At 37.1% G+C, this 27,073-nt stretch overlaps 1 protein-coding gene across 11 annotated transcripts in view; it reads right to left on the bottom strand.

Annotated features, from left to right (window-relative positions):
- LOC135775778 (band 4.1-like protein 1) overlaps positions 1-27,073 on the bottom strand; it is an 80,559-nt gene that overhangs the window by 44,038 nt on the left and 9,448 nt on the right. For 10 of the 11 annotated variants that reach the window (XR_012335647.1, XR_010543939.2, XM_065286257.2 and 7 more), the window contains exons 2-3: positions 2,859-2,935; positions 2,503-2,667 (exon numbers count right to left, since the gene is read on the bottom strand). Coding sequence is in view for 9 of the 11 variants with exons in the window: in XM_065286257.2 (XP_065142329.1) it covers positions 2,503-2,667; positions 2,859-2,918 (225 nt within the window). In the remaining 2 variants the exon portion in view is untranslated. Of the gene's footprint in view, positions 1-2,502; positions 2,668-2,858; positions 2,936-15,110; positions 15,206-27,073 lie in introns of those variants that run through there. The other variant, XM_065286255.2, reaches the window with a different exon arrangement.

The following is a 27,073-nucleotide window of genomic DNA, read 5'->3' on the forward strand; positions in this document are numbered from 1 at the left end:
GACGATGACATGTTTGTCCTGTGGCGGCGACCGTAGCTTCACTATGCGTTCCGAAAGGGAGGGGTGAGCCGTGGACTGAGCCGTTGGTTGCAATTCACAATCCCACCGCTAGATGCCGCTAAAAATCTACATAGCGGACATTTAAGTATTCTGACTTTCTGAGTGAAACTAAATATTGAATGAGAAGAATAGAGGGTGTGGCTTGTTTTCTTTCTACAAATCATTTGGATCTAGAAAGTAATTGTTTCATTCAGAAATTGAGCTGACTTACATGCGTAAATTGTTTACCACAAAACCAATAATGTGCACTAACAAAGCAAATAGGGTCAATTTTTGATTTCATGTGGACTTTAAGACAGCACACACAGAAAATTCCCGGTAGAGCAAATCCTTCCATAAAAGGCAGTAGTATTTTTTAATCCATACTGTAGGACCACTACCATGTCATCATTATAGATTTCCCATTCTCCCCATCTTCAGCGAGCCGTAGCATGCTGGAAGTGAAAGACGGCTTCTGACCTTTACATTGGACAGGCTTTCTATCTCGGTAGGTGTTGCACCATCGGTAATAGCAAATGGATGGGACACACCACTAAAAGCAATAATACCCCAGAGAAGAGCTGTGTCTGTACCCACACAGGAAATCATCAGCCAGCCAGAACCTCCAGGGCAGACTGGCACTGATCTCAGAGCAGTATGTGACGCTCTCTGGAGAGCTCTTGTAGGAGGGCTTTTCACCTATCAATGAACAAACCCCACCCCCATTCAACCCACACTAGCATTATATCTCATTCCCAAGAGCATTGCAGTGGGCAAGATGGGACTGCAGTGCTGGGCTGTGACGAATGCACTGAAATGTGAGATTCATAGATTGCACACTGTGCTGTTTGCCCATTTAAACTTTACTTTGAGGCTGGTGTAATGCATACAGTTTTACATGTATACAATGGGAGACGCTTTTATCCAATGGGACTTACAATGTGTTTAATGTATATTTTTTATTCGTATGTAATATATGTATGTATTGTTAGCAGCAATACATACAGATTAGGTTAAAGATTCCCCGATTTGCACGGTGCATCAGCATAAAAAGTTAACGATGCATCGGTTTAAAAACTGTGCATCGAATACAAATTAGCATTTGCATCGCAATGCATCGTTTCTAACATGTTTAGCATCTGTAAAAAATCCCAGATTTAGTAAAGTATAATTATTAGATGTGCTATACTTTGTTATTTAGAAAGTGACCGATATTTTGAGATTGCTTCTCCTCTCTAAACTGTTGCTGGTGACGTATCACCTGCTGACTTATCACAACCCTATGGATAGCTGCTTCATATATATCTTTAATGTTCTGTATCGTAGGCTATGCGTCGAGATGCGTATCACTTTCTAACTCAGTTATGGAGATCCCTAATACAGATAGTCCCGAAAGATATATTGATTCCATCGAAAGACGCAGCGATTATGTACCTTGAGCAACGTATTTTAGGTTATCCAGAAATGTAGGCAGGTATGATGAATGAGCCTCGGTTCAAAAATTAAAGGGGCCATGTCACAAGACTTTTTTAAGATGTAAAATAAATCTTTGGTGTTCCCAAAGTACATATGTGAAGTTTTAGCTCAAAATACCATAAAGATAATTAATATTATTAGATATTATAATATGTTAAAATTGACACTTTGTAGGTCAGAGCAAAAATGTGTCCTTCAAAATGCAAATGTGCTGATGAAATTCAAACACTGATCGCAATGATGGTTGGTTTGTTGCAATTGAAACTCAATAGTGCTCTCAATTATTTTCTCTCTCCCTCTTTCTCTCTGCACTAAATGGCTATGCTGTGGTTGGATAGTGCAGATTAAGGGGCGGTATTATTATAATAAGATCTCCTTATGACATCAAAAGGAGAGCCAAATTTCAATTACCTATTTTTCACATGCTTGCGGAGAATGGTTTACCAAAACTAAGTTACTGGGTTGATCTTTTTCACATTTTCCAGGTTGAAAGAAGCACTGGGAACCCAATTATAGCACTTAACATGAAAAATGTCAGATTTTCATTTCATGGCCCCTTTAAAATTAAATCTGTTAAATAAATTAAGTTAAAGGACAAGTTCGGTATTTTACACTTAAAGCCCTGTTTTCAGATTGTTTATGATGAAATAGAAAGGTTTTGACTGAAATTTCGACATATGCGGCTGCCCCGAGAATTTTTGGGTGTTTGTTTTTCACCTCAAATCTCGAACTTGTCCTTTAAACTAGTCAACTTGTTAGAATTCAATATTTACACTTCGTAATGGTTACATTTAAAATACTTTCTCTTGTCACACCTAATCTAACCATTTGAGCAACCAGCACGTGTGCGGTTCACTTGATACAGGAATACTGCACTACTGGAGAACAGTGCTGTATGTGGAATAGCTTAGAGCCCTAGAGATTTAGCACCATGTTACTTTAAAACAACACAAATTAGTTTTTAGCGCACACAGTCTACTGTCATACCTCCACCCCGGTCTCATAGGCAGATCCATCCAACAGTGTGACTTTCACAGGTACTGTCTTTGGTCTTTTGGAGGATTTCTGCGGGGATCTGGACATCCTACTTGGGGTTTTCTCTGAGGAATCATCCGTGTCTCTGTGTTCGTCCGACATCTTTGAATCGTGATCCTGAATACAGAGTATAGTACAGCAGTTTCTATACTAAAAAAAATCAGCTTTCCAGAGGAGATGCAAAAACAATCTGATCTGAATCTGGTCACTTTGAATCAATTTATTAATATGCAACGTGCCATTACATACTGTAGTCTAACATTATAATAATATTTCATGAGTTAATAAATTATAGATAAAGAACTTACCGAATGGCCCCGTCTGTCTTCCTCTGCTGTGTTCTTCGTGGCTGAACCTCTTTCTGACATAGTACTCACTGATAGTCCTAGAAAGATTAAATTAAAGTTGATGAGAAGCATAAACAGTGAAAATTAAGCCAGAAATCTTCAAGAATTAGTTATTTATATTTTGACATTCTCTATTAAAAAAAAAATCTAAACGATGCATGATTTGTTGAAATCTGACAAAAAAATGACAGTGTTTGAAGTTGATAGAGTCAGCAAAGTCAATTCTAGGGATGCAGCGATTAACCGGTTTCACTATTAACCGCGCTTTAAAACGTCACGGTTAAGTAACCGTAAAGCCTTCGCAACACCGCGTGTTTTTGTTTCACGCACGCACGCACAAACCAGATCCACGAAGCACCAAGAGGCGCATGCGTCATGATGCATTGTATGACAAAGCTCCGCGTTCAAAAGAGTATGTGCGCGTGACGCGTCTCTTGGTTTTTCGTGCATCTGGTTTGTGCATTGTATGACAAAGCTCCGCATTCAAAAGAATATGTGCGCGTGACGCGCCTCTTGGTTGTTCGTGCATCTGGTTTGTGTGTGAGTGTGTGTGTGTGTATGTGTGTGTGTGGGTGGGTGTGTGTGTGCGCGCGCACCTGCATCCGTACATGAAAGAGCCACACTTCAATCGGTCTACTCTGTACAGCATTAAAAACCTCCTGCTCGCGGATCAAACCCGGGCGGGGCTCCTGGTGGTCTGACTGCATTTCATTACGTTGAATTATTTTAACGCGTTAATGATTAATTAATGAATAGCATGAGTTAACACGTTAATCTTGCCACCCCTAATATTTATATTTGATTTTTGTGTAATATTAAGCTACACCTGTCAAAATGACTGGCAGTACCTGGCCCAGGATGACCCTGTGTTATTATTCGTTTTGAGAGGCTCTTATCATTTTTACTTCATATATTTTACTTCAATACTTCAAACAAACCAAAATAATATAACTTTATTCAGTCCAAATGTAAAATTACATTTATTCAAAAGATCATTAAAATGAATAGCCTACAGGTTTTAAAGGCACCTATACTGTTTAAGTCAAAGCCAGCTAAGTTATTATTATTATCATTTGTCCAAGAATTGTAGAAAAAATACACAAACTGAAAATACAGAAAAATGTAGCAATTGATTAAAAATTTATTCATGTGATTTTATACATTAATGTTGTGAAATAAATGAATCCTTAATAACCGTAATAACCGTACAACCGTGATTATTTATCAGACTATAACCGTACCATCAAAATCTATAATCGCTGCATCCCTAGAATTCTGAGAAAAAGCATTCTGAAGGTTTAAAACAAAATCACGCATTCATATCTGGTAAACTAAAATATTTGTTTTTACAACTTTTTTCTTTCTTTTATTGGTTGATTGACATTGAGACAGACAGCTTTTAGATCTACTGTAATGCAAGGTTCTAATATAATGTTACACATCAGATATGATTTCCCAACAGTTAACCAACATTCACTTAAGACATAACAGATTATATCTGGGTGTACTCTTGTCAAAACAGATATTTTTAAAACTGAATTCTGTGTGTATTGGGGTTGCACGTCTGTACATGATTTGGATCTGTCAGTCTTGTCGCTCTTAATAACTCTTAACATTAATCAGGTGCCAAACTTTATCTCTTTTAATAACTTATTTAACATCAAGTAAGTCCTGCACTTTCTTTTCTAATTCCTGCATGTTTTAAAACCGATACCAACATGTCAGACACCGCATCTTTGAATAGGTTTAGCATTTTAGATGTTTAATGACTATTTAAAGCATTGGGATCACTAGACGAGGGGTTAATGTACTTATTTTGCCTGTAGCTCAACAATTAGACCGTGTGCATTACGACTCATTTATACAGAATGGCTCAAAAATGAATAAAATAGGCTCTATCATACACCCGGCGCAATGCAGTGCAATGCGTAACACAAATGTCTTTTGCTAGTTTAAACACGGCACAATTATCATTTTCAGCATTTGGCGCCACGTTGTTTAAATAGCAAATGCATTTGCACCCAATTTTGCGCCCATGGGCGTTTTGGTCTGAAAGTAAGGTGTGTTCAGGCGCATTGTTGGCATGTTGCTTTTTTGAGGCAACTAAATGGCGCAATGTTGTTTTTGTTATTTAGTGAGCGTTATCAACATACACCTACTGTATAAGCGGGAATTAAAGGAATCAAATGTAAGTCTCTTGGACATAAATAAGGACAGATTACGAGACGTTAGAAGGTGTAAAGAGCTGCTTCACCTGTAGCCTGGTAAGTAATTAAATGTTTTGCTTTTAATGCAAATATTGCACCTATTTTTTTTTTATTCTACCTCATGAATTTATTGTATATGATGACTTTGAACCTGTAGATATTTTTTTTTTATTAATTAACAATATTAAGTATTGTTTTTTAAAGCACTCACGGCGCTGTCCGAGTGCTGAAGCTGCTCTCCACATGTTTGTTAATTCTTTATCTCTTGTTTGTTACAAATAAAGTATTTTTAGAGTACAACCCTATTCTTGCATATTTGTAAATAATTTTTTGAGATTACACTGATCATGAAGGCTATCCATTTACAGCAATTAAAAGCCTGCAAATTTTACTTTCATGACTGAAAGAAAACGACTTTTACCGTGGGTTCACACCAGCTGAGTATGAGGCTTCAAATTCGCGTCTACTGCATCTATTTTGCCGCTTGAACATTTTGAGTTTACTCGCTTCATTCGCGCATGAAAGCCGCACATGAAATTCTAGTCATCGAGACATTTACGCAGAAATTACATCATGGGAGGGGCTTTGTTGTTACATACAGCAAACATCTCCTCACTATCTGCTTGCTGCCTGTTCGCTGATCAAACTGTAAAAAAACCTTTTGCCAAACCTACAAACAGAAACCATAACAAAGTGTTCCAGCCAATAAACGACAAGAAGGATTTGGGGGTGGGGGTTGGGCGCGTTCATGAAAGCACGGAAGGGAGGGAGAGGAGTTAGCTACGCTCCGTCTGTTTGAAAACAATTCAAACGTCAACAAAAACTAACGTCTCGCAGATTTGCTTAGAACCTTTAACACGGCACGCTATTCCGCCAAAGTTCAAATGTTTAAACTCACGTGTCTCCCGCGGCAATGCTCAATTCGCGCCATTCACGCAAACTAGGCGCGCGAAAGAGGCGGAATCGTGTCTACCGCACTGCCCTAAACATCTCATTGGCGCCGCGAGGCCTCCAGACACGCGTCAACGCGTCTTCACATTGACTTAACATTGAAATCACTTGCGCTTCACGCCTCTACCATGGCTGGTCTGAACGCAGCATTAAAGTTTTAATACAAAAAAGAAAATTTTCTAATTTAATGAAAACAATGCAATTTTTAACATTTATCGTGCTTAGATCATAAAAATAGGGCCCAAGAAGTTAATGTTAATTTCAAAGGAATGAATCAATAAGGTATGATGAATACAGTAAAAGTAAAGTAACAAACTAATGCTCTGTTTAATTCTACTGTAAACAGTATCTTATAAATTGAATTAATTTATGGCTTACGCTTTACTATTTCTCAGTGAAAACATACAGCCATAAAATAACTGACAGATTGGAGAAGCTGAGGTGTGCAGGTATGTGTGAAACTAAAAAAAGCTACATTCTTAAACCTCACTAAAGTGCAATGCTTTTTTTAGCATATAAACTTTTCTGTGTTTAATGGAGTTGAGGTGTCACAGCTTGACGATTTGATACCACTGTGAATATGCTAATCGACTTCATTTCCATCTCATTCACTTGCACCACGCTGTGCTACTAAAAGCCCCAAAAATCTCCCTCATAGAAAATCTCCAAATATCACCACATATAAACACTGCGGTTCATACAAACAAACCTCCCATTTGTCCATTTGCTAATTTTCACCATTTACTCTTAAAGGAAGTGTGCACATAATTCAGCCAGAAAGCAAAGAGTCAGACCATTAAATTCTCTAGTGGCCAATCTATACATTTACCTCCAGTCGCTGACTTTTCTCTTCTACCAATTAACCGGTTTGAACTGAAGCTCTGCAGAAGTGTTCACTGCATTGAAGGACTTAACCCTTTGATTATTGTCTTTGAACCATAGAGAACCAAAGGTTTCAGGCTTTTGATCTTTTTCCTCAGAAAACAGAGGACAAGAAATTGCAAAAACATCACAGATATGAACTCACATTGCCCCTGCGAGCACCACGGCTCAGTCTGTTGTAGCACATTAAACCACAGCTTTGACAATGAGAAAAAATGAGGTGAAGTATCAATGTGTAGGTTAAAAAGAAATAATTAAGATTTTAAATTTAAGCATTTGGCTTTATCCAAAGCGACTTACAGTGCATTACAAAGTATAAATGTTTATCAGTATGTGCACCCTGGGTTCAAACCCATGACCTTTTGTGCTGCTATGCAATAAGCTATACAGGAGCATTTTAAAACTACTGTGATAAAACATCAGTGTAACAATTTTAAACAAAAAATGACATTATTTTTATGAAATAGCAAGTACTGTAGATATAAAGATTCAGAATAGTAACAGTTCATTGCTTTTCTAGCTTGTGCTGTTTCAGTTAATGTCCTTAGATCAATATATTGATAAAGTCTTTTACTGAGATAAGAAGGTCAGCTTATAGAGCAGAGAAATAAATTCATGTTATAGCTCACAATAGATGAAGGAGTCTGGTCATTAACAACCACAGTCAATCAATGCACACAAAATGATTCAATGCTTAAGCAAAAAAGTGTAATTTAAAATACTGGTTAAACAGCCAACAACGATGATGAAAACTCATCCAATTAATTTTTTTTTTGTATGTTTTTATAACAGAAATTAACAAATATATATGGATGGATTTGTCCATTACTTTGAGGCTTTTGAACACGTTTGCACGCTGCTCAGCAAAGATTGTACAGGTTGAACTTTAAACATTAAATACACTAAAGGTTCATAAACGAATGGCTTAGGAAGCAAAGCTATCCTTTCTTTAAAGGGCTTAGTCAACCCTGCTTTACAGTTTAGCAAACAGTTTTCACTTTAATGTAGCCACAGCATGAACAGCCTTAAAAACAACATTATGGCCATCCTCCCAAGAAAACTTCCAAACAAAACAGTGAAAAACACAAAGCAACCCATTAAAATGGAAGTAAACATGCTCTCTCTGAGGGGAAACACACAACTGAACATTTTAATAGCATTTTAATAGCATTTCATTATAATTTCATCCAAGTCTGTCTGTCTGTCGGTCTATGTAAATACATCCCATCACAATGGAAAATACACTGTGCAAATGACGTAAAATAATCCAGATGATTTTTACGTGGTCTTAGACAGAAGAGAGGAGAATGGGCCGACTGATTCAAGCTGATAGAAGAGCAACTTTGACTCGTTATAACTGAGGTATGCATCAAAGCATTTGTGAAGCCACAACACGCATAACCTTGAGGTGGATGGGCTACAACAGCAGAAGACCCCACCGGGTACCACTCATCTCCACTACAAATAGGAAAAAGAGGCTACAATTTGCATGAGCTCACCGAAATTGGACAGTTAAAGACTGTAAAAATGTTGCCTGGTCTGATGAGTCTCGATTTCTGTTGAGACATTCAGATGGTGGAGTCAGAATTTGGCGTAAACAGAATGAGAACATGGATCCATCATGCCTTATTGCCTTGTCACCATTGTGCAGGCTGGTGGTGCTGGTGTTATGGTGTGGGGGATGTTTTCTTGGCACACTTTAGGCCCCTTAGTGCCAATTGGGCATCGTTTAAATGCCACGGCCTACCTGAGCATTGTTTCTGACCATGTCCATCCCTTTATGACCACCATGTACCCATCCTCTGATGGCTACTTCAAGCAGAATAATGCACCAAAGCTTGAATCATTTCAAATTGGTTTCTTGAACATGACTATCTATCTATCTATCTATCTATCTATCTATCTATCTATCTATCTATCTATCTATCTATCTATCTATCTATCTATCTATCTATAATCTATATATCTATATAATATAAAATTATTTTAAAATTGCAACCAAATAATCACAGACTATTAAGTGAGATAATAAACAGATGATGGATAAAGTGGCATTAGTAACTGTGATGCTGAGAAAAGCCAAGATTTACACTCAAAATCCAGATGCCTTTATTGGGATTTAATGCCTTTGGGTTTTAAACCAAACGTAGGACAATTTGTGCTACTTTAAACATATTTAGGAAGATTAAAAAGACTAATAACCAAGCACTTAAGATGATAACAGAGTGTGTATATACTTTATGAGTGCTACCGTTCCTTTTTGGATTGTTTAAATGATAGAGTAAAAAAAAACACACAAGTGATAAAGTGTATACTAAATGCACTGTAAGTTGATTTAAATAAAAGCATCTGGTCAAATGCATAATGCAATAAATGTAATCATTTATAATAATAATAATCCAAGAAAAATACTTAAGAGGCTCTTGAAAGAAGTGCAAGATGAATTATAGCACATCTGGCCTACCCTCTCATTTCTTTCTCAAATTGAATGTTCTGCTGGAGTCGGATATGATGTAGTTTGCAATATAGTTAACCTCTTTTGAGATCAAACACCTGAGAAAACTGAAAAATTGATTTCCTGTAGCTGTGGGAGATCTTAAAATACCTCAGTTCAAAAATGTATCTGAAAATGCAGGTATGCGGAGTATAACCACTTCTTTATTAGATGTCATGGAGTATACCCACTTCTAAATTCTAAGCATTAATAATATTAATTTCATAATGATCATTACGCTAAAAAGTCAAGCACCAAAGGTTAAGTGACAACACTGGCCAATTTTGAAGTAAACTAAATATGCAAGACTAGTCTTACATGTCACTGCATAACACAGGGCATTCAACCATAGTTGGGTCGCTTAAAAAAATGGGATCATAAATTAAGATTAAATACTACGTCAGGCACCACTATACCATTGCTAAACCCACATCATTATAAAGGCTGCACATTAAACATATTACACCACCATTGTTTGGAGGAAAAATGCTTTCAATTTGCTGAAAAGGCCGTGATTGCTAAAGAAAATGTATGGCATTGAATGAGTCAGTGAGGTTGTATATAAGAAACAGTAATGCTGCTTTTGCCAACTAGTTTGCATCATCATCTTATAGAATAACATTTCTGTCAAAACACTTGTCTAGCCAAGAACCTTCCACTCAATAAGGAAAATTGTTGGACAAACATGAAAACCGGCAAATCAAAGTCAACTTGATCATTACATGCCATTTAGCAAAACTACTTCAATCGTCTGCCCTGTAGTGCTGGTGTTACAAGCTACTTAAAACATGAAGGCAATAAACAACAATAACCCACAAAACACTGAACCTTTATACAGAGGCGCACCTTGTCAACAGGCAAGGCAGGCAACTGCTTGGAGCCCCGAGCCACTAGAGGGCCCCCGAGTTTGTTTCTCGGATGGCCAGCTACACCCGGTAGATGAACAACATGACTGCATATCAAAATTCCGATTGGATGGAATGTTGATTGACATTGGCTTAGCCCAGTCAAAATCCAACCCAGGTAGATAACTTGCCAGTTTTGAAAATGAACGTAGCGAATGGGTGACGTTGTATCGTTCAGTCGTGATGTCGCAGTTGATCCGTATGGATTACAACCCACTGTTTGGCTCGCATGTGATTGCCAGATTAATACGGAAATTTAAATCATTTGCACGTGTTTCAAAGGCTTGCAAATGATAACACTCAAGTGATTGAAAACAATTTATAAAAGGCTCTAAAGTGAGCAGCCCTCTGTACCCACATGTGGTTTAATGTGCCCGGTCCACACCAGTCAGGCACATGCCCAAGTGTAAATCTTCTGGTGTAAATATCAAGTTTAAATTTTAACAGTTAACTAGTGCAATCATTTACAAAGACAATCGCGGCAAAAACGGATCTATATGCAATGTAGTTACCCAATTTACGCTTGTAAAAGCGACAAAGCAGTCGCAATGACGCGTGCACGCACGTATTCATGTCCGCGCGCGTCTTTGCGTTCATTCGCGCACAACCGCATTCAAAAGACGAGTGAGTGAGTTAGCTTATGAAAACATGACGAGACTAAAGGAAGTTTCTAAATAACAATGCTAATCTTATTTTGACTCGATCATTATTGGCTTCTGTAGAAATACATCAGAAATGTTTTGTGCAAAGCAGGGAAAGGGAAGAAGAAATGAGAGATGACGAGTTCATTAAGGGAGGTAAGACAAACTACATCCTCACCCTGTCAGGTCTTAAACATTATCAAACAAATCTCAGGAAAACCTTTTGTCAAGTCTGTAGAATTGCATTGTTGCTGAGAAAATCAACAGATGTATGTGTGTATTTTTGGATGTGTGTACTGTTCTGTATTTTCAGATATGAAATTAATATTTAGCTTACTAATATTTAACTCTAGGTCTAGGACACTAACTCACATAACAGTTAGCAGTAACTAGAACTGAGATTATTTAGTAGCAGTCATAAAATGACTGGTTTCTTAAAATATTCTTGTAAAAATAAGTTATTAATCATTGCTATCATTGTATAATGTAGAAAATATTTCTCTGCTGTCATTATTTCCAAACATGTTATGCCATTTATGCATCCAAACATGTTAATAATGATAGGTATGATGAGGATTATATGTATCTTTCGCAGTAACTATTGCACTGTAGAATAGTGGCGTAGGCAAAGGATATTGTATAGAAGTATTGCACACTTCTTGCACACAGGGAATTTTCTGCTTGGGGCCCCCATAGACCCTAGAATCGCCTCTGCCTTTATAAAATACAGTTCGGTTATTAAAGTGCACAGTTTGCGCTGCAAACGCAGCCGATGTGAAAGCACGATGGCCACGCGTGGAGCAATTGAATGGATTCTGATATTCTTAGACCGGTTTCAGGCCTCATTCATGCATGGAAAAATCAGATTTTTTTCAAAATAATTTTTGCTGATTCTTTAACTAATAATAAACATACATTCGCATAAAGCCTCCATATTTGTCCATGCCCATGTTGATTAGAGTATTAAAAACTTAAAAAGTGTTAAATCAAGGTGAATATAGAACTGATAAAAATGTGCGATTAATCACGAGTTAACCCATGACAATCATTTTAATCGATTGACAGCCCTTTTTATGCATTCTTTATACAGAATTGAGCATTACAGCCAATCACATGTTAAGGGGATGAACGTAATGGCCAATCAGTGGTGTTTTCAGTGCAATTAAAGAATTTAGATAAAGTGTGCAATGAGTTTATCATAAACATAAGTGTGCAGATGCAAATAAGAGATTTATTGTACTGTGAATTCAGACTTATTATATAGCAGAAGTGAGTCATTGACTGTTTTAGTGTTGTTTGGTAGCTTTCTTTATTTGCAGTTTGATTCATTGTTTTTTATTAGATTTTTTCTGTTTTTATTGCATAAAACAGCAATATAATAATTCATAAACTTTCTCAGTTTATGAATTATTATATGCTTGTTAACCTTGCTTTTAAATGTATTCTGTTCTAAGTTTGTGCATCAATTTCATAATTTTGGATGTACACTGCTGGGATCAAATTTACCCAGTACTGGGTTGTTTTAACCCAACTGCTGGGTTATTATAATACATGGTTGCATAAAAACAATCCAGATTGGTAAAAGCTTTAATAGGAGAATAATAATTGTTAATCATCCAAACACGCAGTAAAGTCTTTAAATCTGATAAAACTGTATGTTTTGTCAAAAGTTTGAACTATTCGTTCAAGTTACCAAGTGAATAGCGGGTACCGCCTGTGGGCGTGACCTCATTACAGATAATGAGGTCAGCCAGGAAAAACGGTTCTCTCTTTACTTCAATACAGATTTTATAAACAGGCAATATTTGTTTTTGATTACAATTAGTTTTTTTTAAAGTAGACATTGCAGGCTTTCTTTGGATATGTGTATCATGATTGTGTGATGAGTATTCGCAGAGTTACCATAGATATTTGTAACGTGTTTTGAGAGACAGCTGGCGAAGACAGAGATGTCTGAATGCGCACCCTGTTTTTTTTCTTTATTTGACAAAAACACATACATTTGTTGTTATTGTGAATGTACACAAATAAAAGTAGACCCTTTACAGTTTAAAATGATGTATAACACGTAAGTATATGATTATTAATGATGGAGTATTTTAAAAGGATAGTTCGGCCAAAAATGATATTAAACCCATGATTTACTCACCCCTAAGCTGTCCGAGATGCATATGTCCATCGTTTTTCAGACAAACACATTTTCTGATATTTTAGAAAATGTTTTAGATCTTTCTGTTAATTAAATGTGAAGTTACGGGGTCCACGTCCTTCAAGTCCAAAAAATGTGCATCCATCCTTCACAAAATAAATCCAAACGGCTCCAGGATGATAAACAAAGGCCTACTACTTTAACAACTTTATACATTTTCATTTCTACAACAACACAGCGCGGATTACCCTCAGAAGACCTTTGTTTATCATTATTTTTGTGAAGGATGGATGCACATTTTTTGGACTTGAAGGACGTGGACCCCGTAACTTCAAATTTAATTAACAGAAAGATCTAAAACATTTTCTAAAATATCTGAAAATGTGTTTGTCTGAAAAACGATGGACATATGCATCTCGGTTTGGGGGTGAGTAAATCATGGGTTTAATATCATTTTTGGCCGAACTATCCTTTAAGTTGATTCTGCTATGATGAGGAGAACACTTCAAAACGCAGCGCAAAGTTTCTGGACCCCAGATTCTGGGGGCCCAGAGAGTTAAATTAAAAGTGTGTTATTTCCAAAAAGACAGCAAAATAGAGATGATATTGCCCACAGTAATGTGAATTAGACAAGTATGATTATGTGATCCAAAAGATGATAAAATCTACCCTAAAGTGTAATGAAGTGTTAAAATATCTCATAGTGCTAATAGGTTTAAAGGGATTCAATGATGAAGTATTTGCTAAATAATCTGCTCTAGAATCTCAGCCATATTGTCCACAACCTTTATTAAAATTAAGAGTGAAATTTTGTAAATAAAAATGTTGTAGGTTAACAAACATATGCAATTCGAATTCTTTTAATGCCCCTTGAGAAGTAAAATCAAGACTGAAAAGCTTCTTTAGGACACAAGCAGATTCACACCATGTCAGATCACGTATTATCTGTCCCAGCGTGCAGGTGTGTATTGACTAGAATAGTCATTCATGTATAATGATCAGGGGTAAAACAAATGACTTTAGAGAAACAAATCTCATGCATGTTATTTCATGAAATGAATGCACTGTGATGCATTTTATTGGCCTGTTTTATCATTTTACACATTACTCTTCAAACACAACAAACAAGCATCGCTTTAAATTGCATTTACCTGCCTATTTCTGGAAGGTCATACGTGACGAAATCATAAGGTTTTCGCTACCATGAACACTGCAATGAGGAAAGACTCAATTCGAAGTCTTCCTGGTTAGTGGTGTACATTAAAAGAATAAATCTCAGAGGTTTGTTTGTTTGTTTGAGAAGTGTATCCATGAGCAGAACAATCTCAAGTTCACATTACTTTATTTTACATGCATTTATGAGCAAAACCTATTTGAGACGAATTCTGACTGTCACTGTAATTTATATAAATGTTTTCTGCTGTTCTGGTCCGTGTTATGACAGATATAGACACAATACACAATTATGCGCATAAAAAGCCCATGACACATTATTAAATCTGTTTCTTTGAAGTTTACAATTAAATAAAAGATTTCACCTTTTGATTGACACATATTGCAATCGATTGTGTTTCCTTTCAACAGTATAAGATTTAGATTTATAGATGCATACGCTTGTGGTGTAAAACCGGCGTTACACATTTGTGGGTCGAAATTGAGTCACTTCAAACATGCAGTGCACTGTAAATACGGTACACTAAAGTGCTGAGATTTTAAATTGATCCACAGTCAAAATTATGTTTGTACACATACTTATTTATTTGTTTATTGTCAATGACAGGAGGCAAGTTTGATCAGTAACAGTCTGAATGGATTATTGATGCCATTAGAAGATGACTCATATTTCAAGAACAGCAGTTATGTAGCGTGCATGTTTGTCAATGTGTGTTTGCACAGATGTATCCAGGATTCTGACATAAATAACAAATGCTAAAATTTCCTCACGTAATTTCTCAGAGATTATCAAGTAAAATTGAGTACTGACATTATGGAACAAGACTGCAGCCTTTGATTTGCCAGTTCTGCCATGCTGCACGCTATGGGCGCAGTCGTGTGCTGGCATCAGCCCAGGCCATATGGACATATTGAGAAGTGATCCTGATGTAACCAGTGACAGAGAAAAAGAGGCAAACCTTTCTTTTAGTAACATGGCGCTAACAAAACACCAAAGCTAACAATCAACACAAATTGAAAGAGAAACATTTTTCGTGCTATGAACAGTTATGACTAAAGCCAGAAGATGGGAGGAATAATTATAAGCAGTCGCATTTGATGCATCATTACTTTCAAGGACAAGCAGATAATCCTGAGGCATACTCTGTAGAATGTACCTAAATGTATTATTGACTTCTGTTATCGTTGATGACAAGCTTTGTACTTATTGTTAAGGTAGACAATGGGAATGTCATTCTTTGTGATTTCCAAAGCTGAATTAACAAAAGATAAACAAGATCTTACCTAAGTTAAGCTTTGCTATTACAATTGTGCATAAATACAACATTTTTAAATTGTGTACTTATTGTGTTACATTTTTTTGCTTTAAAATCAATTCTTGTAGACAAAAATGATGTGACACAGAACAAAAAAGGACACAGCATTTGGTTTTAAAGACGCAGATTTATATTTGAATGTTTCTTAAAGGAATATTCCATTTTCTTAAAAGAAAAATCCAGATAATTTACTCACCACAATGTCATCCAAAATGTTGATGTCTTTCTTTGTTCAGTCGAGATGAAATTATGTTTTTTGAGGAAAACATTGCAGGATTTTTCTCATTTTAATGGACTTTAATAGACACCAACAATTAACACTTAATTCAACACTTAACAGTTTTTTTCAACAGAGTTTCAAAGGACTATAAACGATCCTAAACGAGGCATAAGGGTCTTGTCTAGCAAAACGATTGTCATTTTTGACAAGAAAAATAACAAATATACACTTTTAAACCACAACTTTTCGTTTAGGTCCGGTCCAGCGCGACCTAACGTAAATGCGTAGTGACGTAGGGAGGTCACGTGTTACATATATTAAACGCACATTTGCGGACCATTTTAAATAATAAACTGACACAAAGACATTAATTAGTATCAGTTGACATACAACAACGTAGGAACGGTCCTCTTTCACCACATTTGTAAACACTGGGGCGGAGTTTTGCGTTCGTCCTCTGTGACCTCTTGACGTGATGACGTATTGTGTCGGGTCTCGTGGGATAGTCACGGAATTTTTTGCTCATTTTTCCGTGGCATTCTCACGGATCTCTGCATATTTTCCGTGGCATTCTCACGGATTGGTTACTCAACTGCTTTTTACTATTTTCAAACCAATTGTTGCTTCGGTTTAGGGTTAGATTTGGTGTTTGCGTTAGTATGTCACTTTAACTATTGGTTTATACTATTTTATACTATGTATTCTTTTATATTTTCTAAACTTTAATCAGTTGTCGCCTGGTGTTGGGGTTAGAGTTGGGTTTGGGTAGGGATGTCATTTTATGTAAATCTAACCCTAAACCGAAGCGACAATGGTAAGAAAATAGGACAAAACAGTTGAGTAACCAATCCGTGAGAATGCCACGGAAAAGAAAGTTTGTGACAGGGCCACGGAAATATGCGGAGATCCGTGAGAATGCCACGGAAAAATGAGCAAAAATTCCGTGACTATGCCACGGAAATTCGTGAGATCAGGTTGTACCAAACCATATTATAATAACCTAGTAGTTGGGTTAAACCAACATAGAATTAGGTAATAACAGCATGTTACCCAACCATGGGTTATAATAATCCAGCAGTTTGGTTTAAACAACCCAGCATTTGGTGATAACAACCCAGCATGCTACCAAAATATTAAGGTATTATAATAACCCAGCAGTTGGGTTAAAACAACCCAGCATTGGATGACAACAACCAAGCATGTTACCTAACCATAAATGATTATAATAACCCAGTAGTTCGGTTAAAACAAACCAGAATCGGGAATAACAAGCCAGGATGTTACCCAACCATACGTTATTGTAATAACCTAGTAGTTGGTTTAAAACAACCAACCCAACCAATTTGGTTTAACCAACCCAATTGGTTAATAACAACTCAGCATGTTACCCAACCATGGGTATTATAATAACACAGTAGTTGGGTTAAAACAACCCAGCATTTTATCCAACCATGGGTTATTATAAGAACCCAGCAGTTTGGTCGAAACAACCCAGCATGTTACCCAACCATAGGTTACAATAAACCAGGAGTTGGATTAAAACAACCTGGCATTGGATAAAACAACCCAGCATGATATTTCCCAACCATGGGCTATTATAATAACCCAGCAGTTGGGTTAAAACAACCCAGAATTGGGTAAGAACAACCCATCTTGTTACCAAACTATAAGTTATTATAATAACCTATTAGTTGGGTTAAAACAACCTAGAATTGTTTAATAACAATCCAGCGTGTTACCCAAATATTGTTATTATAATAATTAAACAACCCAGCATAATAACAACCCAGCATGTTACCAATATATTAAGACATTATAATAACCCAGCAGTTGGGTTAAAACAACACAGAATTGGGTAAAAAAACCAAGCATGTTACCTAACCACAAGTTATTATAATAAACCAGCACTTGGGTTAAAACAACCCAGCATTGGGTAATAAAAACCAAGCATGTTACCTGACCATAAGTTATTATAATAACCCAGTAGTTGGCTTAAAACAACCCAGAATTGGTTTATAACAAGCTAGCATGTTACCCAACCATAAGTTATTAGAATAACCCAGTAGTTGGGTTAAAACAACCCAGAATTGGGTAATAACAACCCAGCATGTTACCCAACAATGGGTATTATAATAACACAGTAATTGGGTTAAAACAACCCACCATGTTACCCAACCATAGGTTATTATAACAACCCAGCAGTTTGGTTAAAACAACCCAGCATTGGGTAATAACAAACCAGTAAGTTACCTTACCATAAGTTATAATAACCCAGCAGTTGGGTTAAAACAACCCAGGTATTTTTAAGTGTATTATAGGGGGGGGCACAAAGTCGTTCAAACGCGACTGAAAACGGCAAGCAGACGCCGACTGTAGGCGCTTGACAGCTTTTTCAGCTGAGCGATTTGGTTGCTATGATACTTCTGCTTTGTTTATCAGTCGTTAACTCACACCTCCTTTACTGTGATTGGATGGCCGTGTGAGAAGTGACATTGATGAGCTGAGCATTTCACCCAAAGTAAAAAAAATATCAACTCTTGGCACTCAGAGTGGAAAAAACGGCAAGTGTCGGCACTCAGCGCGGACAAAACCTAAAATTTTTAAAAAGCGTTTGTTTTAATTGAAAACAATTAAAACAAACGCCGGCTGCCAGGCGTAAACGCTTGGCTGTACATGCAACCTAAGAACAATCTTAGTCTTTAGTGGTTAAATTGTGGAAAATGTTTTAAATATTTTTTTAAAAAATCTCTGCAAAATATTGTTTCATTGAGACCCTGTCCTCAAGTGAAATTGGAACAATACATTTTTGCTCTTACACAAGTGCAGACTGGGAATCTAAGTGTTTCAGCTCAAATCATAATTGTAAAACAACAGTACATTTCTGAGCTTAGGAAATGATAGATATTTTTGGCTAATGCCTGTTCCCTAGGCAAATCCCATGGCTTGCTTATCTGTGCGCTATTGTATTATATTCCTTGCCCATAAAACAGGCAGATCTCAGCCAGCCTCTTTCTGCAGCCTTTAAAAAGTACAATTTAAACTAAAATGAAAAAAATATGAACTTGAATAATTTCTCCAAGTATTGAATGTTTACATACAGTACAAAATAAACACTATAACACCGAAACCAAACGATGCCTTTTCATAGCAGTAGTTTTAGAGCAGTGCTCAAAATTATGGGAAATCCTGCAAACTGACGGTCAAACAGTGCCATTTGTCACAGAGCATCTTTCCTTTCACTCTCCCTGCAGCTTTGCTACACTTGGCGACCGGTTCTCCGCAGCTCCGAGCACAATCACTCATCTGTTGAGCAATCTGTTAAAGGAATCCATCATTTATGGCATAATTCATGGGATCTTGGGAGAAAGAAACAGGGCGCAGGCTCCTGCAGTTCAAGACAAACATGTCAACAGTTCACACAAAACGATTTTGAGTAAATGACAAAATGTGCTTAAGGCAGATGCAATGACTGATAGCCAATAGTGACGAAATCACTAAAATATAATGGCATTTCCCTGTTCACTGCAATACTTTGGCACAAAACCCTAACTCACATCACACCTGTTCAGTCAGGTGTAAAATGTACTGAAATAGTGATGTGGGTGTCTAAAGGTACATTGCAGATTTCACAGCTGTCTATCAACATCTACACTGTAAAAAAGTCTTACACTTTCTTTTAATTGAATTAACTTGAATTTACAATTCATTTGAATTTTCTTGACTAGTGAGGAGTTGCTATAAATAATGAATAACCAAATTGTACATTATGGGCCTGTGCCAAATGACACCCTAAACACTCAACGTCTACCCACAAGTCTGCACTTTTGTGACGTAACATCACTTTCACTGTCACTTCCATAGTAGGAAAAAATACTGGGGTCCGGTTTGGTTACAAACATTTCTCCAAATATCTTCCTCTGTGTTCATCAGAACAAAGACATTTATACAGGTTTGTAACAACATGAGGGTGATAACAGAATTTTCATTTTTGGGTGAACTATCTCTTTAAGATGAAATGAACAGGCTTGCAGTTTTTTTGGATAAAAAGTTCAATAATGTTTACATTTATTACATTTTGAAGTCTACGTCCTCTAAAGAAACCAGCCACTGAATTGGGACACAGCTTCTGAATAAAGTTAGTGTCATCGTTTTAAAGCAAAACATTTCCTTTTTATGTAAATTGGGGTTATTATATTCACAGAAGTCAGTGCTATACCTCTGGCACTTAAAATGTTATGTTAGTACTAGAATTTTATTTAAGAGATGTTTGTGTACATTTTCTATCGATCATGCAAGTAGTAATTGGGCATTTCCAGTTTCACAGTGAGGTCTAGTGAACTTTCAGCTTAAAAAAAAAATTCCCTGTCTGGAGGATAAGTCTGTATAGTTCCAGTAAAGTATGGTAGATTAAACTAGTCTGCTACATAGTCCAGAGGCAGAAATGGCTTGTGAGATAGGAATATGTTTTGCAATTTTATAATTTGTGACTTGCATAATTCCTTAGTCAATCATGTGCTAAAGCTACGCAGACGTGTGGTGCATGCAAATACACGACATTATCAGCAGCCACATCTGATTCTTAGTAAATTTCCCAATTGGTTTTGCTTGTACATGGAGACAGGGTGATGGCCAGAGCAGTTTTTGAAGCAGTCACTAAATCTACTTTTCACTGTGGAGCCCTTTGAGAAATCACAAAACCGCCCTTGTTCAATGCTTGAATGCAAAACAGAGTCTTCTATCAACCGAGTGAGTTTATATAAATATCTGAAGACATGACAGCTCAGTTTTGCTAGATCCAGTATGTATCGCCCGAAAAATACATTCTGTATAAAAACAGAACACATAAACAGCCTTCTCCTAAACAAATAAAACATCAAAACCGCTCATGTGCTGAAAAACATATCAGCTTCATTTGCAGCCTCGAGCCACTTCAAACGAACAGAAGGAAGTAATGACATCATCAGTGTAGTCAGACTCAAGCAAAACAAAGCAAAGCGGGGTCCTTCAGGGCCCCTAGTTAACATGCACATCATACACAGCCCCTCTCAAATTAATTGAAGCTTTCATATTAATGCTGTTTACCTCCAATCCATCACATTACCCTGACGAGAGTTTGGCTGATGTATGGAGTTCAGCTCGGAAGTGTCCTTGTCCCAAGAATGGGATTTTTCTGTCAGCGGTTTTTAGCTTAAGCCCATTGAAATCGATTCAGGGGTTTCAAAAGGCATCCTTTAATAAAACGAGTTAAACAGAAAAGCTGACAAGAATGTAGGGTTCATAGCGAGAGTGTAACACCTTAACCAGAGTGTCCTTTCGTTGCGGTTAAAATGGAGACCAGTGAAAGTGGGAACAAACATCTCATTAGCCTAGAAATCTAGACGCACCCTAGCGGCCGCAAATATATTTGCTGCCAGGGTTTAGTCTAGGCACTCACAATACACTTAACCGGTCCAAAAACCAAAATTTGGTCAGGCCAATCACATCGTGTGTAGCGTCTGTGGGGCGGGCTTAACATGATGACGACAGAGCTGCAACGGTTCCTACTTGAAAACAGAGAATGGCTGCTGCTGCTGGCGAACAGCTATCTTTTGAAGCGGCTTTGGCCGCGACTCTGGAGGACTTAGACTTATGTTTTTCTTTGAGAGAAGAGCAAATAAACCCTACTGAAGTCCTTTTTAAGCAAGAAAGATGTGTTTGGAGTTTTGCCGACTGGTTACGGTAACTACATCACCTTCTTCGTTGCTCTGATCCGTCATAGCGCTATCCTATTGCGTGCAGAGGCATTTTGAGGGACAACCTTATATCCCGCCCCTTACATTGAGCCGTTTGTGTGAAGAGTTGCCAGACCTTACATCTTGATGTAGGTCTGGCTAACCAGGCTAACATCTCATAGTACAGTAGCATTACAACAGGTTGTGAAAAGGCTATCCCTGAATACTCCTGTATAACATCATAGATTTGTTCTGATACAATGGCGATCTTTATCTGTACTGTACTCGGTGCAGAAAAGATCGCAGCACTTTTTGAAAGATTATGAGTGCTCGATATTTTGTTTGAATATAAATGTTCAAAAAACAAAAATATGTTTAGTGTGTATATATATATATATATATATATATATATATATATATATATATATATATATATATATATATATGTATATGATTCGAGCTTTGTGACATGGTGCGGCTGGAAGTAGCCATCAGAGGATGGGTACATGGTGGTCATAAAGGGATGGACATGGTCAGAAACAATGCTCAGGTAGGCAGTGGCATTTAAATGATGCCCAATTGGCACTATGAGGCCTAAAGTGTGCCAAGAAAACATCCCCCACCATTACACCAGCACCACCAGCCTGCACAGGGGTAACAACATATGATGGATCCATGTTCTCATTCTGTTTACGCCAAATTTTGACTCTACCATCTGAATGTCTCAACAGAATATATATATATTTATTTTTTTATTTTTTATTTTTTATTTTTTTACTTGTATTACCATATATCAGTTTTCCGTATGGGAGAATGTGATATCTTAGATCACAGAAGGGCATGCAGATAAATGCATATTGAATAAGACGTTTCTCTTCCAAGGACACCCCATAATAAAATGTGCCTCTCTATTGCGTTCACGAACAGATATCGACACAAATAATTAGATGGTGATCATTTATTTCATCTAACTTTCCATATCACAAACTACAGAGGCTCCTCGAGGAAATCAGTGTTTTGCTGGAGGGCAAGGTTGATTCAATTTGCTTAGTGTCTTAATCCCTAATGAAAGCAAGTTACATTCCAGAGCAAACATGCTTACAATGTACCTTTGTTATTATAGTTATTTTCATCACTGTCAGAATAAGCTACTTTAAGACATTCGATGTGACACAATGACAGAGTTTGCGTTGACACATTTTGACACATTGATTGAAGCACGCTTTATGAACACATCTCAAGACAAGAAAATGACAACAAAAAGCGATGCAAGGCTAAGGTAAAGAGAGGTGCTCTTTAAAATCCTGTTGCCATGGTGATACAAACATGAACTGTCAATGGATAAAGTGTCTGAAAAAAAAGAATAAAAGATTTAAGTATGAATTCATGCCGGAGGGCATTCACTTGATGATTGACATCTGAATATGGTCTAACAGTGGAGCTTGCATTTTTTTAGGATTTGCAACGAAGTAAACTGAGTTTCAAAAATTTGCATTGATCTCGCTTCGGTGAGCCTTTGGCTCTTAGGGATTCACTTGAACAACGAACGTAAGGCCCCAAACAACTGTGCAGCATTGCTTGGCTGCTTTTCCTCACATATGAAATTAGCATTGGGGAAATTAGCACTAGGGAATGCACTTGAAACGGCTGGATGGAAAAATTTAAAGGAATAGTTCACCCAAAAATGAAAATTCTCTCAGAATTGATGCAACAATCATGATGGGACGAATATGGTTTCCTTTTTTAAAGGAGACATACCATGAAAATCTGACTTTATCCATGTTTAAGTGCTATAATTGAGTCCCCAGAGCTTCTATCAACCTAGAAAATGTGAAAAAGATCAACCCAGTAACTTAGTTTTGGTAAACCATTCTCTACAAGCATGCGAAAAAATAGGTCATTGAAATTTGGCTCGCCTGTGATGTCAGAAGGGGATAATACCGCCCCTTAATCTGCACTATCCAACAATGACACTGCCATTTAGTGCAGAGATCAGCTTATTTGCATTTTAAAGGACACACCCAAAAAGAGCACATTTTTGCTCACACCTACAAAGTGGCCATTTCAACATGCTATAATAAATTATCTATATGGTATTTTGAGCTAAAACTTCACAAACATCCTCTGGATACACCAAAGATTTATTGTACATTGTACAAAAGTCTTGTGAAATGTATAGACATACTTCCTCTCAGTCGTGTGTCTTAATTTGATTAATTTGGCGTTATTATTTCAACCAGCTGACTGACAGCAAAAATTCGTACTACAAAACTGCTGCATTAACTAAGCGAGTTGTGAAGCTAGGTCGTACATGACTTTGCTTACAGATTGGTGTGAAATCCACATCCTTTTCGGGATTTTAAACTTTTTTCTTTATTTTTATTCTCCCAACTCTGCTGCTTCTCCTCATTTGAATTGCTGTATGTTTACATTCGTGAGGCCATCAACATGGCCGCCACATCCCAGAATGCAACGCAGCACCCAAGCCTATTAAAGGGATAGTTTGCCCAAAATTGAACATTCTGTTATCATTTCCTCAGTCTCATGTTTTTACAAACCTGTATAAATTTCTTTGCTCTGATTAACACTAGGGCTGGGACAACGTGTAATGGTGTGGGGGATGTTTTCTTGGCACACTTTAGGCCCCATAGTGCCAATTGGGCATCATTTAAATGCCACTGCCTACCTGAGCATTAATAGTTTAAAAAATTATCGTTTATCCCAGCCCTAATTAACACGAATGAAGATATTTTGAGGAATGTTTGTAATTAAACCGTTCAGAGGCCCCATTGACTTTCATAGTATTTTTACCTACTATGGAAGTCAATGGGGCCTGTGATCGGTTTGTTTATAAGCATTCCTTAAAATATCTTCCTTCATATTCATTAAAGCAAATACATTTATACAGGTTTGTAACAACATGAGACTGAGAAAATGATGAAAGAATTTTCATTTAATGTGACCCATTTCTTTGAAAGTACTTGCTACAAACTCTAAAATGTGAAATATTTAGATTTGAAAGTCATAAGGGTTTAAAGCTCACATAACACACACACTGTTTCTGCTTAATCTTGAGTACTTATAGAGTAGTATTCCATCCTTCATAAATCCAAAGAGTCTTTATAGAGATTTGTAAAAGACCGATCAGCTGTACCGATTCTTTTCGCATAAACCAGACCCCCTGGAGGCGTACTGCAGGTGGTACATTATCCCTTGCACTTGGACACCGATTACCAACAAAACACATACACTTGATGCAGTTTTACGTACCGACTTATGACCTGGTTGGGACCGCCCATTTCAACGAAATCCAGCGTTAAACAAACACACATGCACAACTCCGCTGCTACCCCAGATAAACAAACTAAATCCATTGTTTCTCTAATGCTGGGTTCTTTGGGAAGCTAAACAAGCTTAAATTTACTGGCTTGGGAAGCTGAACCAGTTTAATCCGCTTACCCGCTTCCTATCCCTTCCGTGTCTATATATATATATATATAAATATTAATTTCTCCCTAGGGTTTTTTTTCCTTCTAGGATTTTTTCCCATTGGGTTTTTTCCTAGGGGTTTTTTTAGTCCCAGGGAGAGTCAGCCAACTTTGGCTTAACTTAGCACTTTACTGTATACGTTACATTATTAATACGCTCGCTTACACGGTTTATCATTAGCCGCTGTATTGTACTTCTTATACTATCTATTGATTTTCAGTGTTCTCCTCTACATCTACTCATGTACAGCTGCTTTGCAACAATTAACAATTGTGAAAAGCGCTATATAAATAAAATTGAATTGAATTGAAATTTCCCTCATAAACACAACACACTTCTTTGTTGGTGACAATAATTCAGTGTCAGCTCTTGGTGTGTGTGTGCGTGCGCTATTCCAGTTAAAGTGCCCATATAAGGACTTCCACTGTACTTCCTACACTAAAACTGCCCATAAAAGAAATAATGCAAGATTGTTATATATGAATACGAAAAAAAACAGAAATACTCCATCATACATCCAACTGGTTTTTGAGCCTTTGCCTATGTTTAGCATGAGAAATCCAACTCTAAAACATTGTTAATAAGTCAGAATGCATAACAAAGCTTTATCCCCCAATGTAAATAACTTATGGTGCATATCTAACTAAAAATCTGTGTACTGCAAAATATAAGACCAAAAGAAAAATGTGTACAGTATGAGTCGCACAGTACAAAATACCTCATAGATTTGCTCTTGTCAGGCCTAGCGAGGCGCAGTGGCAGAATGCCTGGAGTAACAAAGCGCTCATTTACTGATTAAACTAATTTCTTAAAATGGCAACTAAAGTAGCCAACTCAATTCGCAAATGACTGAGAGGCTCTTTTGGCCAAACTCATTCACTCAATACATCAGTCCCATTTACCTCACCGGCTCTGGAGTCTCAAGAGTCGTGCCTGAGATGTATTGCTAGACAGTGAGATCAAATGGACTTTGTAATGAGCATATAGGCAGACGGGCTCATTAGGGTTATGCAAATGAGCGTTTCTGTTTTTAAAACTAAGGGTTCTGTGAAACGAAACAAACATAGGAACACATCTGTTAGCACAGACACTTACACATCAAACACATGCTGTCTGATCGTGAAAATGTGTGCTTTTATAATCATATTGATTAGCATGTCTGTGCAAACATAATTTTAATGATGATTCATGATTGAATAGAGATTTCCAGGACATATCGGTGCAGTCGCTTGAATGTTCCTCAAAGTTCATAGTGTAGGGTGGTCATCAAAGGGATAGTTTACCCAAAAAGGAAAATTCTGTCATCATTCACCCTCATGTTGTTATAAACTTGTATACAGTAAGTTTCTTGATGAAGACAAGTGACAAATAATGGTAAGCACACAGTTGATGGTACCCTTGGAAAACTTCAACTTTTGTGTTTAACAAAAGAAACTCATACAAGTATAAAACAACATCCTGATTTTTATTTTTGTGTGAACTATTTCTTTATCAGGTGACCTTATGGCCTCAGTGATCTATTCTCATTTTCATCATCAGTATGTCACACAAACACCTACATTTAACACCTGGGGTTTGAAGGTTGAGAACAAACCATTAAAAAGACATTCCTTTTTTAAAAATATGCTAATTTTCCAGCTCCCCTAGAGTTACAATATTTTACCGTTTTGGAATCCATTCATCTGATCTCCGGGTCTGGCGCTAGCACTTTTAGCATAGCTTAGCATAATACATTGAATCTGATTAGACCATTAGCATCGGGCAAAAAATAACCAAAGAGTTTCGATATTTTTCCTATTTTAAACTTGACTCTTCTGTGGTTACATCGTGTACCAAGACTGACAGAAAATGAAAAGTTAGGATTTTCTAAGCAGATAGGTACTATATTCTCATTCTGGTGTAATAATCGATGACTTTGCTACTGTAACATGGCTGCAGCAGGCGTAGTGATATTACGCACTGACCGAAAATAGTCCCCTGCCATTGAAAGTAACCAAGGGGACTATTTTCGGACAGTGCGTAATATCACTACGCCTCC

The sequence above is a fragment of the Paramisgurnus dabryanus genome, chromosome 21, assembly GCF_030506205.2.
Source record: "Paramisgurnus dabryanus chromosome 21, PD_genome_1.1, whole genome shotgun sequence".
NCBI classification, from domain to species: Eukaryota; Metazoa; Chordata; class Actinopteri; order Cypriniformes; family Cobitidae; genus Paramisgurnus; species Paramisgurnus dabryanus.